This window comes from Emiliania huxleyi, assembly GCF_000372725.1.
Source record: "Emiliania huxleyi CCMP1516 chromosome Unknown EMIHUscaffold_183, whole genome shotgun sequence".
Classification (NCBI taxonomy): domain Eukaryota; phylum Haptophyta; order Isochrysidales; family Noelaerhabdaceae; genus Emiliania; species Emiliania huxleyi.
The window spans coordinates 235,739-249,708 of NW_005200754.1; the positions used below are offsets into that span (position 1 = coordinate 235,739).

The following is a 13,970-nucleotide window of genomic DNA, read 5'->3' on the forward strand; positions in this document are numbered from 1 at the left end:
GTGTATATTACGTCCAACCGCGCAAACAAGCACGTGTTCGCGCGCGCATGCCCCACCCAACATTTTTAGCCGTACGCAGAGCCGCGTCTCACCGCATGGCGATGCCGATGGGTTGTGTGGACTTGAAGATCATAACCCGTGTTCGTCTCACAGAGGCACCGCCCTGACGGGGCTCCGGGCTGCAACTGGCGTGAAGGCGCCTGGTCCGCCGCCCCGAGTGGTGGCTACCTCCGGAGCGCTCCCACTCTCGACGCCGCCCGCTGGCCCGCTGCCACCACCGCCAATCGGCCCCCATGAGCCAGCTGGCGGCAGCGGTAGTGGACCATGTACCGGCTGAACAGGGGTGACGCCCCATCCCCACTGACTGCCGATGCCGTAGGCGCCCGGGCCGCCTGGGACGAGCTGCGACGCCGGCACCGCGTGCGCGGCCGCCGCCGCCGCCGCCGCGTGCGCCGCTGCCGCCGTCGCCGCCCACATGTCTGTGCTAGCGCTCGGCTCGCGAGGCTTCGGCCCAGGTTTGGCGCCAACGCTCATACCGGGCCGCTGTCTCTTGTTCTGGAACCAAACCTGCACCTGCCTCGGGGTCACGCTCAGCTGCTCCGCGAGGTTCTTGCGCGTCTCCAGGGACGGGAACCTGTTGTCCTTGAATATTTCCTCCAGTCGGTTTCGCGCATGTTCCGTTATGATCCAGCGTCCCGTCTCGCCCTTTCGCTTCTTTGAGCCACCATCGTCCGCCACGGGAGACTTGGGCTCTACCGCCGGTGAGTTGAGCTTTGCCGCGGGTGAGTTTGGCTCTGCCACGGGTGAGTCGGGCTCTGCGGCGGGCGAGTTTGGCTCTGCGGCGGGCGGCGAGTTTGGCTCTGCCACGCCGTCAGTGACCGCTGGGCGTTCAGCGGACGAGTCGGACTCCATCCCACTGTCAGTGACCGCCAGCTCCGCCAGCTTTGCTGCAGCCGGCTCGATATCTGACGCGCCATCGGCGACCAACGGTTGTCCCGCGGGGGTGACACTTTGAGCAGGCGAATGGAGCTCCACTGCCAGACATTCTTCCGCGGCTGCACTCAGCTTCACCGCGACAGCGACCGCTCCTGCGGGTCGATCGAGCTCCTCCGCGGCATTCCCTGGAGACTCCTTGCCGGGCTCACGCAGGCTCGCTTGTGCGGCGTTCTCTTTGCCGGCATCAAGCAGGGCCGCCTGCGCAACCGGAGAATCTTTCCCGGCGTGGGCGCGGGCCTCATAGAGCTCCGCCCCCAGGGCCGCCACTTGCGCGCGGGATTCGTAGAGATCGGTGCGCAGGGCCGTGATCTGCTGCTCTGTTGCGGCTCGGTGTTGCTGCATCTCCGCACGCACCCCTGATACGAGCTGCTGTGCCGCTGCCCGGCTGCGCTCCAGCTCACCTCTCAGATGGTCGACATGCGACTGAAGAGTGGCAACCGCTGCGCTCGCTTCGTTCGCCATTGCGGCAGCCTTGTCCACGCGCAGCATAGCATGGCTCGACATCAACTCCTGCATCGCACAATCGGCTCGCGCGAGTTATCCGGGAGTCATCAGGACTTCATTCCGTGCAATATTTTACCGATTGGCGCCGATACGGCGGAATCATCGCAAACGCTGATGGGAGGGTAGCAGCAGCGGCACATTTGTCGGATACATGGCAGCGGCTGACACGCGTTGCACCCCACGCGCACCGCCACCGGGCCTTGCATTGAAATGCCGCGTTGTCTTATAGATATAGTTGTAATAGGCGTGGAGTCGCTCGCGAGGGTGCCCCCCCCTTTGTGGAGAATCGGCATCGCCGAGAATATCACTTGTTTACTGCCGCTGCGGGAGATCATGAGTCCCGCAGACACACATAATGTACCGACTCATAGCAAGGGCGTCCCACTTCCAAAAGAGCGTTTTAGTGCGCGGGTCTTGTCCTTGGCGATGTCCAGCGCAGCGGGAAGCACGGAACCTTTGCCCTCCCTCACCTGTTGGTACCGCCACGAGCCCGGCTCTGGGTGTTGTTGCTGCTCTTTCTGCCGATGCTTGTCAGCGTGGCCACAAACCTGGCGGGGAGGGAGGGGCTTGTTTTTTTGTTTTTGCAGTGAAGGGTCAAGGTGCGCATACCAGGCGGGGAGGGAGGGGCTTGTTTTTTTGTTTTTGCAGTGAAGGGTCAAGGTGCGCATACCAGGTAGTACAGCGAAGAGAGCACGCCAAACAGAGCCATGGCCGCGCTGAAGATGGCCGCCAGCGCAAACGCCAGTGCCAGCAGCAGTAGCACGACGACGAGGATGTCCTGGGCGACGGGCGAACGTGTTGGAGAGCGATGTCTGGGCGGCGGGCGCGAGAACTCATGTTCGATGTGCTCTGTACGCCCCAATAGGGCGGCCTCTAGGGAGTCGCCTCGCAGAGCGAAACGCAGCAGTTGGCCGTTCCACAGCACGCGGCGGTAGCGACAGCCCTCGCGGCCGACCTGTGGTTCGTCCAGCAGATTGAGTACAAACCCTCCGCCCTTAGTGGCAAGCCCAAGTGTCAGGTACTTTGCGGCGTGTATGACGAGCGCCAACAGCACGCCCAGGCAGTGCGCGACAAAGAGGCCCTCGGACGCCTGTGCGGTGCCGATTCGGGCGTGAGCCTCTCCGTGTTGGTGCACGACGAGAAGACAAGGCACTCGCCGTCGCATCGCCAATGGCTTGGAGCGCGCGCCCCTCCACCGCCATAGCACCGCCAAAGGCACCCGCTGGTGCTGCAATGGCAAAGAAGCCTGCTGCCGCATGGAGAGGCGTGGCGAAGAGGTGAAGAACCGAGTCCACGGCGGGTACCTTGTCGGCAACCAGCTCTGCGACGAGCGCGAGCGGAATCGCGAAACTCGCCGTGCTGGACTCGAGCCACTCGTATCCTGAGAGCACAGTGGGGCAGGGGTAAGGTGAGGCAAACTTCTTCACAAACACAAAGCGCGGTGCAACCGATGTGAGCCAGCGACAGCGGTGTGTGCTGGTTCGGTGGTTGTGGGCTGTCGAAACAAGGTGCCTGGTGCGAGGTCGACGAGGCCGAGATGTTTCGCGAAGGCCATGATTGCGAGGGGCAGCGTCGCGCGGACACCCGAGGCGCTCGCGGCAGTGAAGCCGACGAATGTCGAATGCAGCGCCGTCAGCAGACTCATAGACTCGCGCTGGCACGACGGCAGAAGGGTTTGCCGGACCGCGCAGAGAGAGAAAGCAAAGTCGCGCCTATTCGACGCGCCCAGTATTGTACTTATGGCTTGCCGGCGGAGAGAGCTCCCGCGTCCATCATAGTCTCCCTTCGCAGCACTCCACCATCAACAATGAGTTTTCGTTTTACTTTACAGTTGTAAGGGGAGGGCTCCCAGGGCTTGGAGGTCTTTTTCAGTGTATGTGGCTCTTACGAACATACCTGTAGGTGAACTGCTGACAGGGTTTGCGATGAGGAGCGATCCGAACGTGGTATTCGGGTGATTAGATCTTTTAGTTGCAACCATGATGATAGGATAGTTCAGGAAAGTGAAGAAATAAGAAGAAGAGAACATGGTTCGACCTCGCGTGCGAGATGTGTGTCGCGACCCCTCGTCGCCGGACACCTCCCGCCCGACACGGTGTGAAGAACACAACTCCTCTCTCTCTCGACCGCTACTACGCCGCCGCTCTTCTCACTGCGCATCGGGAGGACGACCCCGGCTAGTCTCCGACCACACCCACAAAGAACCCTGCACAAAGACCGCAGGGCGGGGACCTGTTCCTTTTTACCCATCTCCTAGTAGAGGTGTCCGTTTTATTTATTTATTTATTGGGTCGGAGCGTAGCGGAGTGGGCCCCGAGTTTGAAAAGGGCGACGGACGCTTGCTTGCGTCCTAGCCTCCAACAACGCCTCCCCGGCGCAGAGGGGCCCCCGGAGGGATGCACAACCGACCCACGCCACGCCGCTTGCGGCGGTCCTCTTCTCAGCTCGGACGACGGTGCGTTATTCTTTTTTCCTGCCGCGGCTTGAACGACTCCCTTTCTCCTCAACGGCTATCCGTGCTTGCTGTGCCCCTGCGTGGTGTGTTTCAAGCTCTTGCAACCCAAGGTGATAGAGGGCAAAAAGATCGATTGCGCTGTTGCCGATCCGCACCTACCTAGGCTCTTGGGTAGGTAGGTAGGTAGAAAGGTGAAGAACAGCCAGGCTCGGACTGGACACCAACGCGGTATGGGTGGACGCTGGACAGATGATGACGACACGCACGAGCGACACACAGACACAAAAGCTCACAAGACACACAGCCAGCGGGCTGCCACACACCCTGAGTCGGCGTCTTGGGTGGCGCGCCCCAGCTCTTCACAACCAACCTGGTTCAAACACACTTTCCAGCAGCGATGAGCGGCGGCTCGGAGGCCATCAAGGTCGTCGCCCGCTTCCGGCCGCCGAGCGCGCGCGAGGCCGCGTCGCAGCTGTCCGCGCCCGCAGTCCGCTTCGCCGACGACGGCCGCACCGTCTCGCTCGCCGAGGACGGCGGCGCGAGCCACACGTTCGACGCCGTGCTGCCGACGCAGGCGACGCAGGCGGAGACGTACGGGCACGTCTCCGGGATCGTGGATGCCGTGCTGCAAGGCTACAACGGCACCGTCCTCGCCTACGGCCAGACCGGCTCCGGAAAGACGCACTCGGTGATGGGGACGGCGTCTGAGCCGGGCGTGCTGCCGCGGGCGATGCAGCACATCTTCGGGCGGCTGTGCGGCGACGAGAGCGGCGCAGAGTACCTCCTCTCCTGCTCGTACCTCGAGATCTACAAGGAGGTCGTCCGCGACCTCCTCGAGCCCGCGGCGGCGGCGCCGCCGCCGACCGCGTTTGGCGGCGCGGGAGGCGGCGGCGGTGCTGCTGGCGGTCTGGCGATCCGGGAGACGGCCAAGGCGGGGGTGTACGTGGAGGGTCTTAGCCAGGTGATGGTGGCGAGCGAGGCGGACGTGCTCGACGTACTCCAGTGCGGCAACGCCCACCGGATGGTCGGTGCGACTCTGATGAACAGCCAGTCGTCGCGCTCGCACGCCCTGCTGACGCTGACGCTGCAGCAAAAGCCGCCCACCCGGCCACGCCGCGGGCCGCTCCACGTTTTCGCACTGAGCGTCCATTCCCCTCCCGAGTAGGTCCCGCTCCGGTTCGGTTCGCGTCTCGAAGCTGAACATCGCTGACCTCGCCGGATCTGAAAAGATCTCAAAGACGGGCGCGACCGGAGGCACCCTCGACGAGGCCAAGAAGATCAACGCGTCGCTCTCCGCTTTGAGCCTCGTCATCTCCGCCCTCGCCGACGGGAAGGCGCCCGTCCCTTGCCTTTCCTTGCACCATGCTCGATGACTCCGAACTTGTCGACGAAAGGCGCACGTGCCCTACCGGAACTCGAAGCTGACGCGCATCCTGCAAGAGTCGCTCGGAGGCAACTCCAAGACGCTGCTGCTCGTCGCCTGCTCGCCCGCCCAGCAGAACGCCGCCGAGACCAAGTCGACGCTCCAGTTCGCCGTCCGCGCAAAGGCGATCAAGAACGCCGCCGTCGTCAACACGCTGCTTTCGCCCGAGCAGATCCAGGCGCCGCAACGGCAAGCTGTGCGCGTGGGAGCTGCGGACAGCGTCTTCACGCGTCTCGCTGTGTGAACAGGCGCAGAACGACAAGCTGAGAGCGGAGCTGCGCGCCGCTCGCGCGGAGCTGGCGCGCGCGCGCGGCGGCGGCGGCGGCGGCGGTGAGGGCGGTGGGGGCTTCGCGGGCAACGCGGCGGAGGCGAGGGCGTGGCAAGAGGCTCTGGCAGGGCCGTCCGAGGCGCAGGCGGTGAGTCGCGAGCTCGAGGCTGCCAAGGAGCAGGCGGAGGCGGTGCAGGAGGAGCTGGCCGAGAGCCAGCGGAGCCTGGCCGAGCTGGAGGAGTCGCTCAAGAGAAGAGACGCCGAGGCGGAGGAGCTGCACGACATGCTCGAGCGAGTGCAGGTGCTGCACTCTGTTGCTCCCGCTTCTCACAGCTGTCGCCCTCTCGCAGCCTCTCGCAGCCTCTCGAAGCCCCTAGAAGCCTCTCGAAGCCTCTCGAAGCCTCTCACAGCCTCGCAGCTGTCGCCCCCCCGCCGCCCTCTGTGCAGGTGCTGCACGGGGTTGCGCCCGCGCGGAGGCAGGCGGAGCAGCGCTCTGCCCGAGACGGAATCATCGACGCGCCCTCCCTCACCGCCACCCGCCCTGCCTCGTTCTGAATGGCATCGCCAAGCCACTCCTTAGGCATCGACGCCCTGCGCCGCATTGTCGTCGAGGTCGAGTCGGCGCGGCTGCGGGCGGAGCTGGAGGGGGGGGAGGACGACTCGGACAGCGTGATCGCGGGCTTGCGCGCGCAGCTGGCGGAGCAGCACTCTCGCTTGCGCACGCTCGAACCGCTTGCCGCCAGGGCGGAGGCGGCGGAGGCGGAGGCGGAGGCGCTGCGGGCTCAGCTGCAGGTCCTCGCGCAGGCGAAGCCGCAGCAGGGTGGGGGTGGCGCAAGGTGGGGGCGCGGCGTCCTCTGTTCACGGCTCTCCCCCGTGGCTCCCCCGTGGACAGGCGAAGCTGCAGCAGGTGGGCGGCAAGGTGGGCGGCGGAGGCGGCAGGCAGGCTGGCAAGGGGCGACGCCTCTCGGTCATGCCCCCCTCCTTCAACAACGGCATCGCCGGCCCGCTAACAACTCTGCTCGCCGCGCCGCCGCCGCCCGCTGCGCCGCCGCCCACGTCGCCGCCGCGGCCGGCGGCCTGCGAGGCAGACGCGGTGGCTCGGCTGACGGCGGAGAGAGACGCGTCTGAGGCGCGCTGCGCGAGACTGGAGCGGCAGATCGCCAGCTCCGCGGGTGGCCTCGCTCGTCTGGACGCCGTGCTCGCCGCTGGCGGAGGAGGCGGAGGAGGCGGAGGAGGCGGCGGCGGCGGCGGCGGCGGCGGCGGCGGCTGTGCAGCCGCCGGTGCGGCGGCGGGCGGCGATGAGCCGTCGACAAGTTCGGCTGCGGATCGCGCCGTCGGCTGCGCGGGCGGCGTCGTAGTAGAGTTTGGCGTGGTGGAGCCGCGTGCGGCGGGGGGGAAGGGGGGCGGCTCGGCGCTGCTGGAGGTGGCAGAGGCCGGGGAGGCGGCGAGGGCGGAGCCAATTGAGGCGGAAGGGGCGGAGGAGGGCGCACGGGTGGAGGTGGGGGCGGGCGGGACGGGAGCGCAGCCTTGCTTCGACGCGGCGGCGACGCCGCTCGCTCTGCCGCAGCAGCCCTCTCTGCCGCAGCTCCGGCCGGCCGCCGATGTTTCGCTCTCCGATGCTGCGCACGTCGTACATCCTCTCGGAGAGGGGGCGGGACTCCTTCGCGCGGCGGCGCCCCCCTGTGTCAGCGTGCCAGAGGACGAGGATGGCAGCGCCAGCAACGCCGCCCGCCCCCTCGGCTCTGGCGGCGGCGGCGCCCGCAGCGGCTGCAGCGACGGCAGCTGTCACAGCCAGTGCTACAGCAGCGGCAGTGGCGGCAGCCACACCGCCCTGGTCTCCCCTGCGTCGGAGGCGAGGGGCGGCTCGCCGGAGCAAGGAGGTGCGGCCGCGGAGCAGCAGCAGCAGCAGCAGCAGCAGCAGCAGCAGCAGCCCGGCTCAGCAGCGGAGTCTGGTGCAGCTGAGGCGGGGTGGGGGTCCGGCGCGGCGCCCGAGGCGGCTCCAAAGGCGCGTGCGGCGGAGGCAGCGCCGCTGCAGCGCGCGGTGTGCAAGCCACTCGCGAACGGGGCGCCGACTGCTGACGCCGCATCGAACGCTGACGTCGTCTCGAGCGACCCCACAACCTCTGCCGCCGACGTGAAAGGCGGACGCGTCGCTCCCGCCGCCGCCGCTCCCGCCGCCGCCGCTCCCGCCGCCGCCGTTACCCTTCCCGCCGCCACCGCATCCCGTTCGCGGTCGCCTCCGGCGCAGCAGGCCCTGGCGCAGCAGGCCGCGTCGAGGCGGCGTCTCTTCAACCCGCGAGCTGGTGAGACTAGCCGAGAGAGACTGGCCGAGATCGGACAGTGGCAGCGGAGGTTGGCCGAGGTTGGCGGAGATTTGCGGAGATTTGCGGAGATTGGCCGAGCTGCACTCTGCTCCTGAGAGAGCCCCCTCCCCCCCCTCCCCCCCAAACACACCTTACCACATCCCCCCTACCCCCCCCCCCCCCCACCACCACCACCGCGCCTCGACCGCGCCTCGCGTGCCGCGACAGGCCGTCGCAACTCGAGCATCTGCAACTTCAACGAGTCCTCCGCAGCGGCGCCGGCGCCGACGCCCGGCCCTCGCCTCGGCTCGCCCGCAGGTGACTCATCAGCCGAGATCAGCCGAGATCAGCGCAGCCCTGGCCTTGAGAGCGGGCCGCACCACAAAGCGCCGGCGCGCAGTGCCACACATGGGCGCGATGCCGCACTCCTCGTCCCCTCCCGGTATGCACCAGGCGACGCGACAACTTCCGGCGGTGCGGCGGAGGGGGCCGCGGAGGGGGCCTTGGCGGCGGTCTCGTCGCGCCTCGGCCAGACGACCCCGACGGCATCCGCCCCCTCGGGCGCTTCGGCGGCGAGGACTGCCCCCGCGCCCGCGACTGCCGGCGCGCCCGCGACTGCCGGCGCGCCCGCGACTGCCGGCGCGATTGCGACTGCCCCCGCGCCCAAGACGGCCCGCTCTCGGCTCCCTCCCCCCCGGAGAGTGGAGGCGGCGGGGGCGGCCGCCGCAGCCGCGCCCGCCCCCGCCGATCCCGCAAAGGAAAAGGGTGAGGCCGGGGCGGCGGAGGAGAGCGTGGAGCTGCGCTCGGTTGGCGCTTGCCCCTCTCCCTCGCCGCCCCTCGCTCCCGGCCCCAGGCTGCAGGAGGCGAGGAAGGCGCTGGCCGGCAGCGCGAGCGAAGCGGCCGCCTCAGCGGCCGCCTCGGCCGATCCGCCACCCTCCTTGTCGGGAGCGGCGCCGTCTGCAGAGGAGGAGGTCTGCACGCCGGCGCCACCGCCCGAGCAGCAGCAGCTTGCGCCACCGCCACTGGCTGCTGCACGGCCGCCGCAGCAGCAGCAGCAGCCGCCACAACTGCAGCCGCAGCCGCAACCGCAGCAGCCGCCGTTTCAGCCGCAGCCACCGCCACAGCCGGATGCGCAGCCACAGCCGCCGCCACAACAACCGCCGCCGCCACAGCCGCCGCCGCAACAGCCGCCGCCGCCACAGCCGGATGCGCCGCTTCTCCCCGCTGCGCCGCTTCTCCCCGCTGCGCCGCTTCTCCCCGCTGCGGAGGCGGTGCCGCAAGACGAGACCTCGCAGGACGAGACAGCGTGGCCGATTCTGGTGGAGGTGCCGCAAGAGCCGGCAGAGTGCGGGGAAGAGGGGACAGCGGGCGGAGAAAACGCCGCACTCCCGCGCGGACCGCCGCGGCGAAGCTTTGTCGACGTGTCTCGCGGCCGGCGGAGATGTAGCCGAGATATGGTCGGAGATATAGCTCGAGATATAGCCGAGAGATTGCGTTGTCGACGTGTCTCGCGGCCGGCGGACACAAGTGGACATCGCGCCCGTTTGCGACGAACTTTCCCGGAACCTGCTCGGACCCTCTTCATAGGCGCGGGAAGCGAGGCTCAAGCAAGCCGCCGCTCGAGGCGCGCGCGGTGGAGGCGGGCGGCGGGGCGGGCGGCGAAATCACGACCCTCCCCCCTCTCCACGAGGAGGGAGGCGGCGGCCAGGCGAGCATGCTCGACGGCCCTCTCGACGGACCGCTCCCGCCGCTCCCGCCGCCGCTTCCCCCCGGCCCGCTCCCACCTCTCCCGCCCGGGGCCCCACCGCCGCCAGACACGCCGCCGCCCGCGCCGCCGCCCGCGCCGCCGCCCGCGCCGCCGCCCGCGCCGCCGGCAAGATCTTCGGCCAAAGGAAAGGGCGCCGGCGGCGTCGCTTGCAAGGCGTCCGCCGCAGGCACGCGGCTGCCTCGGTGCGCCGACCCCTCCCCGCGCGGAGACGTCCCGGCCCCCTCTCACCCCACCCTTCACGCGCGCAGGCTGCCGCTCGACGAGAACCGAAACCCGCAGGCCAAGGCAAAGCCGCGGCCGGCCGGCGGGGCGGGCGTTGCGGCGGCGTTCGGGACGGCGGGGGTAGCGCAGCGGCCGCACAAGCGCAGTCGGTGAAGACGGCACGGCGCGAAGGGCCGAGACTCGAGCCACCTTGGGCGGATTCTCAACTCTCAAGCAGCATACACTTTCTCGGCATAGTCCATAGACCATAGATTCTGGCTCCACCCTCTACGCCACCTGAGCGACCTGAATGAAAGATTGTGAAGTCGTGTGTGAGACCCTGTGAGTGTGACCCTCGCGCGCGTGTCTCGAGTGCCGTGCCAGCCAGCAACCTCTCGGATAGGCCGATGACTTTTAAAGGACTTGTCCTTTACAAAAGGACACCTTGATCTCGCGTTTTCGCTCCCATTGAGCTCTCTGCAAGCCTCTCCTGGGCATTGAGGTATGCTACCATGTCCACCTGACAGCCTCCAGGCGGCGGGGTCACGACCCAGCCCAAGCAACACATTCAAAACCGACCCGGAGACGTACCCGCAACCGCTTGTCCTTTACGCCCGCTAGTCCTCATCACTGTCTACAATCACCTGCCGCTTGCGTAGGGGGGGGGGCTGCAGCCTGGGAGGAGGGCGCTGCAGGCCGCTTGGCACCTTTGGACACGCGCCCAAGCACTCCCTTCACCATCTTCTTCACTATGAGCCCGCCCGGTTTTGAGCTTGCGTCCCAGTCGCTGCAGCGGCTCTGTCAGCGGACCAATCTTGCGGTAGCGGCGATCAACTGCTGCTGCTTGGCGTTGCGCCTTCGGGGAAGGATGTGGTCCTCCTCTGTCAGCTGGCTGTTGGTGGTGAAGATGCGTGGCATGTACTGCGGGAGGGTGCCATTGTTGTAGCGAGCGGCATTTGATGCGCTCGGCCTTTGGAGAGTTTTCTAGGAGTTACTTATTCAGACGGTGATCGGTGATCAAGTTTCGGCGGCACGTAACGTCCAAAACAAGGCCACGACTGTCGTCCCCCGGCACCACCGGGCACGGGGAAGTCGCGAAGGGCAAGTGGAGTGCGGGAGGTACGACTGGGCCGGCGAGCGGGGGCGCGTGGCGCCCTTCATGAACCTGTCCTTTTAGTTAGGACAAAAATCTTTTTAAAAGGACACATGGGGCTATCCGCTCTGCACCACCAGACCTGCACCTAGCGCACACGCGGAAATCGCCACGTGCCTCCACGAGTCCTCTGTTCCCGGGCATTAACACTATATTCCGCCACCATGGCGGCGCGCGCGTTTTTTCCGCGCGCGATATTACGGCAATCGGCACACGCGATACGGGGTGTGGAGAGGGTGAGTTGACCAGGGGGTTGTGCGCCGGGCCCTCCTGCTCGGCTCCAGCGAGTAGACAAGTCTTGTCATCAACAGAGTAGATGGATCTGACCTCGGGGCCGATGTGACCAAGCGCTGGTAGCGTGGTTTGACCTCACACCCATGGTCTCACAGTGTGTGCCGGCAGTCGCCGAGCAGTGTCGCTCACACAAGCCGCAGCACAAGTGACTGAGGGCCAGTGAGGGCGAGCCGCACAGTAGGCTGCTCACACACTCTGCACAGAGGAGCTGCTCTCCAGGCTTCTGTCGCAAAGAGCTGCATGCCACCGAAAGCGCTGTCGAGGTTCGCCGACCGCGGCGAAATCGGGGGACACCGTCACCGACGAGCGCGTTGTGGTATTCACTCCGGACAAAGACGGCTACACGCACACGAGCCGCGGTCGTGTAGCCGTCTTAGCGGCGAGGCGCGGGACCGTCTTGTATGTGGTTGTTTTGGATCAAACTTGTGACAGCACTCTCTGACGCGATGCGGCCTCTGTCTAGCCTCCTGCTTCTATGCGGCAGCTATGCCTATGGCGGGACCGCTATCGAGTACCTAGGTATGGCTTATCCTCCGGCCAGTATGGCCTCGACTATTGCATCGCCGAGGCCGACACCACCACCGACATGACAGCGTCGACCACCATGGCAGCTCCAACGTGTACGCTACCATGGACAAGCCTTGCACTCTATATGCCAGCCACCACCTGGGCGCCTGGCATGTGCGAGCACAACTCCATGGGGCCTTGCGTAGTTTTGGCTATGCCTGCAACGCCGCCTAAGGAGATCTAAAGGACCAATCAACAAATACAACCAACGATCAGCTGGAGAACTCGGACGCGATGGATAATTCCCTCGGTATGAAATATAGGTTTCCCGATCTGAGACCTCCTCTCAATCGCAGTTTATCTTGCTCGAAGCCTTCCTGCTGGCGGGAGGTCCCCAGTTCGAAACCTGCTCGACGCTTATATCTTTTTTGTTCGCACCTGAGCGGGCTCAATTTTGCTCAGATGCTCCTACTAGTACGAATTCGAAACCGTGTCCTCCTCACGCTTTTAGCGCTTGGTGTGTGTTCGTTTTTCGTCACGGGATTTACCGGCCCAAAGTTAACGTTTGACAACCCTAGTATTGGGGAGAGAGGCCAGCCTCCGGCTCTCAGCGTGACGCGAGTGCTGTGTCTCTGCCTGCCTGGTAGCTGGGTGCGGTGGCCGGTGGGGGTCGGAGTCTCTGGTGGTTTTGTTACACATTTACGAATTTACGGATCTCCACCCCCCGCTCCCTCCCCGTCCCGCGCGGCCCGGCCGTGCGACGACGCCGATCGACTGGCCTGTGCGTGCTGCCGAGCCGAGCAAGCGATGGACAAGGGGGGGGGGGGGGGTAGTAAAGCCAACGCACGCCCCGACTGCGCGGACGCGCCTCGCCAGCGGCGGGCGACTGCGGCGCCTCCGCATGCCTCACGGCGCCGGCGCCTTGATGTTCGCAATGATCTCGTCGAGCTTCCCGATCTGGCGGACAAAGTAGTCCGAGTGGCGGCGCGTGAGGGAACTGTCCGCCACGTGCGCCTAGAGAGAGGAGCGCAGCACGGCGTCCACGGAGAGCGGGAGAGGAGGAGTGGAGGGCCCTGCCGGCCCTCGCCATGTCGCCGTCCACGTAAAAGTCGACATCGGCGCTCGAGGCGAGGGAGCCTAGACACCCCCCCAGACACTTCTTAGACACACGTCCTGAGACATCTCCTGAGCAGCTCGAGGCGAGGGAGCCGGAGATGGGCGATCCGCCAGAGTGGACTAGCGCGTGCGTCTTGTGCTTGAGACACTGCAGCTGCTCCCGGAAGGCGCCCTCAGCGTCGCCGCCGCTCTCCGCCTCGTCGCAGCAATCAATGAAGTAAGTAACGCTAGTCAATGAGTTCATTCAACTGGGTAGCCGCTTTCCACCTCGTCGAGCAGCTCCGCGAGCTTTGGGATGCCGATGGTGGTGTAGAGCTTGAGGAGAGAGCGGACGGTGGGCAGCATCGCCTGCTGCTTCACCTCGGCCAGGAAGAGCTTGAGCTGCAGCCGGTACGCCTAAGAATGAGAGCACGAATGGCGGTGATGCTGATGCAAGACTCATCAGAACTCCGACTCCTAGCGGGCTGCAGCCGGCGCGCCTCTTGCGGGTGGTAGTCCTCCGGCGCCTCGTACGGCGGCGGCGCAGCGGAGAGGAACTTTGGGCACGAGAAGGCAAAGAGCTCCTCGTAGGCCGCCAGGTCGGTGAGGTTGGCCTAGAAGGTTCCTAGAAGGTTCCTAGAAGGTTCCTAGACTCCTCGTAGGCCGCCAGGTCGGTGAGGTTGGCCTGCATGCGGAGCATGCGGTCGCCGTACTTGTCGCGCAGCGTCGAGCTGATGTTCTCGTCCACCTACCACGGAGATGGTGGGAGATGGGGGGAGATGGGGGTAGATCTTTTTTTTTTTTTTTTTTCTTTCTTTTCCCTCCTTTTCCTCTTTCTTTTCTTTCCTTTTTCCCCTTTCTTCTCTTCTTTTTCCTTCTCTTTCCTTTTTCTTTTTCTTCCTCCTCTTTCCTTTTTCTCCTTTCTTCTTTTCTCTCTCCTTTCTCTCCTTTCATTCTCCTTTCTTTTCCTCCCTTTGTCCCACTTTTCTCTCCTTTTCTTTCT

At 65.8% G+C, this 13,970-nt stretch overlaps 3 protein-coding genes across 3 annotated transcripts in view; 1 reads left to right on the plus strand and 2 right to left on the minus strand.

The window, feature by feature from the left end:
• Positions 1-1,775: 1,775 nt before the first annotated feature.
• On the minus strand, positions 1,776-3,145 carry EMIHUDRAFT_468343 (hypothetical protein; the record flags this gene model as incomplete). Its single annotated transcript, XM_005783024.1, has 7 exons — positions 1,776-2,048; positions 2,171-2,278; positions 2,386-2,455; positions 2,523-2,590; positions 2,658-2,749; positions 2,817-2,881; positions 3,013-3,145. The coding sequence occupies 7 exons, from the start codon at positions 3,143-3,145 to the stop codon at positions 1,967-1,969; spliced, it is 618 nt and encodes a 205-aa protein (XP_005783081.1). The 3' UTR covers positions 1,776-1,966.
• Positions 3,146-4,352: 1,207 nt separating this feature from the next.
• Positions 4,353-5,622, plus strand: EMIHUDRAFT_72570 (hypothetical protein; the record flags this gene model as incomplete). The annotated part of the gene is made up of 3 exons (XM_005783025.1): positions 4,353-5,084; positions 5,152-5,295; positions 5,350-5,622. 3 exons carry the CDS (start codon positions 4,353-4,355, stop codon positions 5,620-5,622), a joined length of 1,149 nt encoding a protein of 382 aa, XP_005783082.1.
• A 7,156-nt stretch (positions 5,623-12,778) lies between these two features.
• The window catches only part of EMIHUDRAFT_456517 (hypothetical protein), a gene marked incomplete at its 3' end in the record, with an annotated part of 6,204 nt that continues 5,012 nt past the window's right edge, over positions 12,779-13,970 (minus strand). Inside the window, exons 10-12 of the mRNA XM_005783026.1 lie at positions 13,256-13,384; positions 13,110-13,184; positions 12,779-12,886 (exon numbers count right to left, since the gene is read on the minus strand). Of these exons, the coding sequence (XP_005783083.1) occupies positions 12,779-12,886; positions 13,110-13,184; positions 13,256-13,384 (312 nt within the window). The remainder of the gene's footprint in view (positions 12,887-13,109; positions 13,185-13,255; positions 13,385-13,970) is intronic.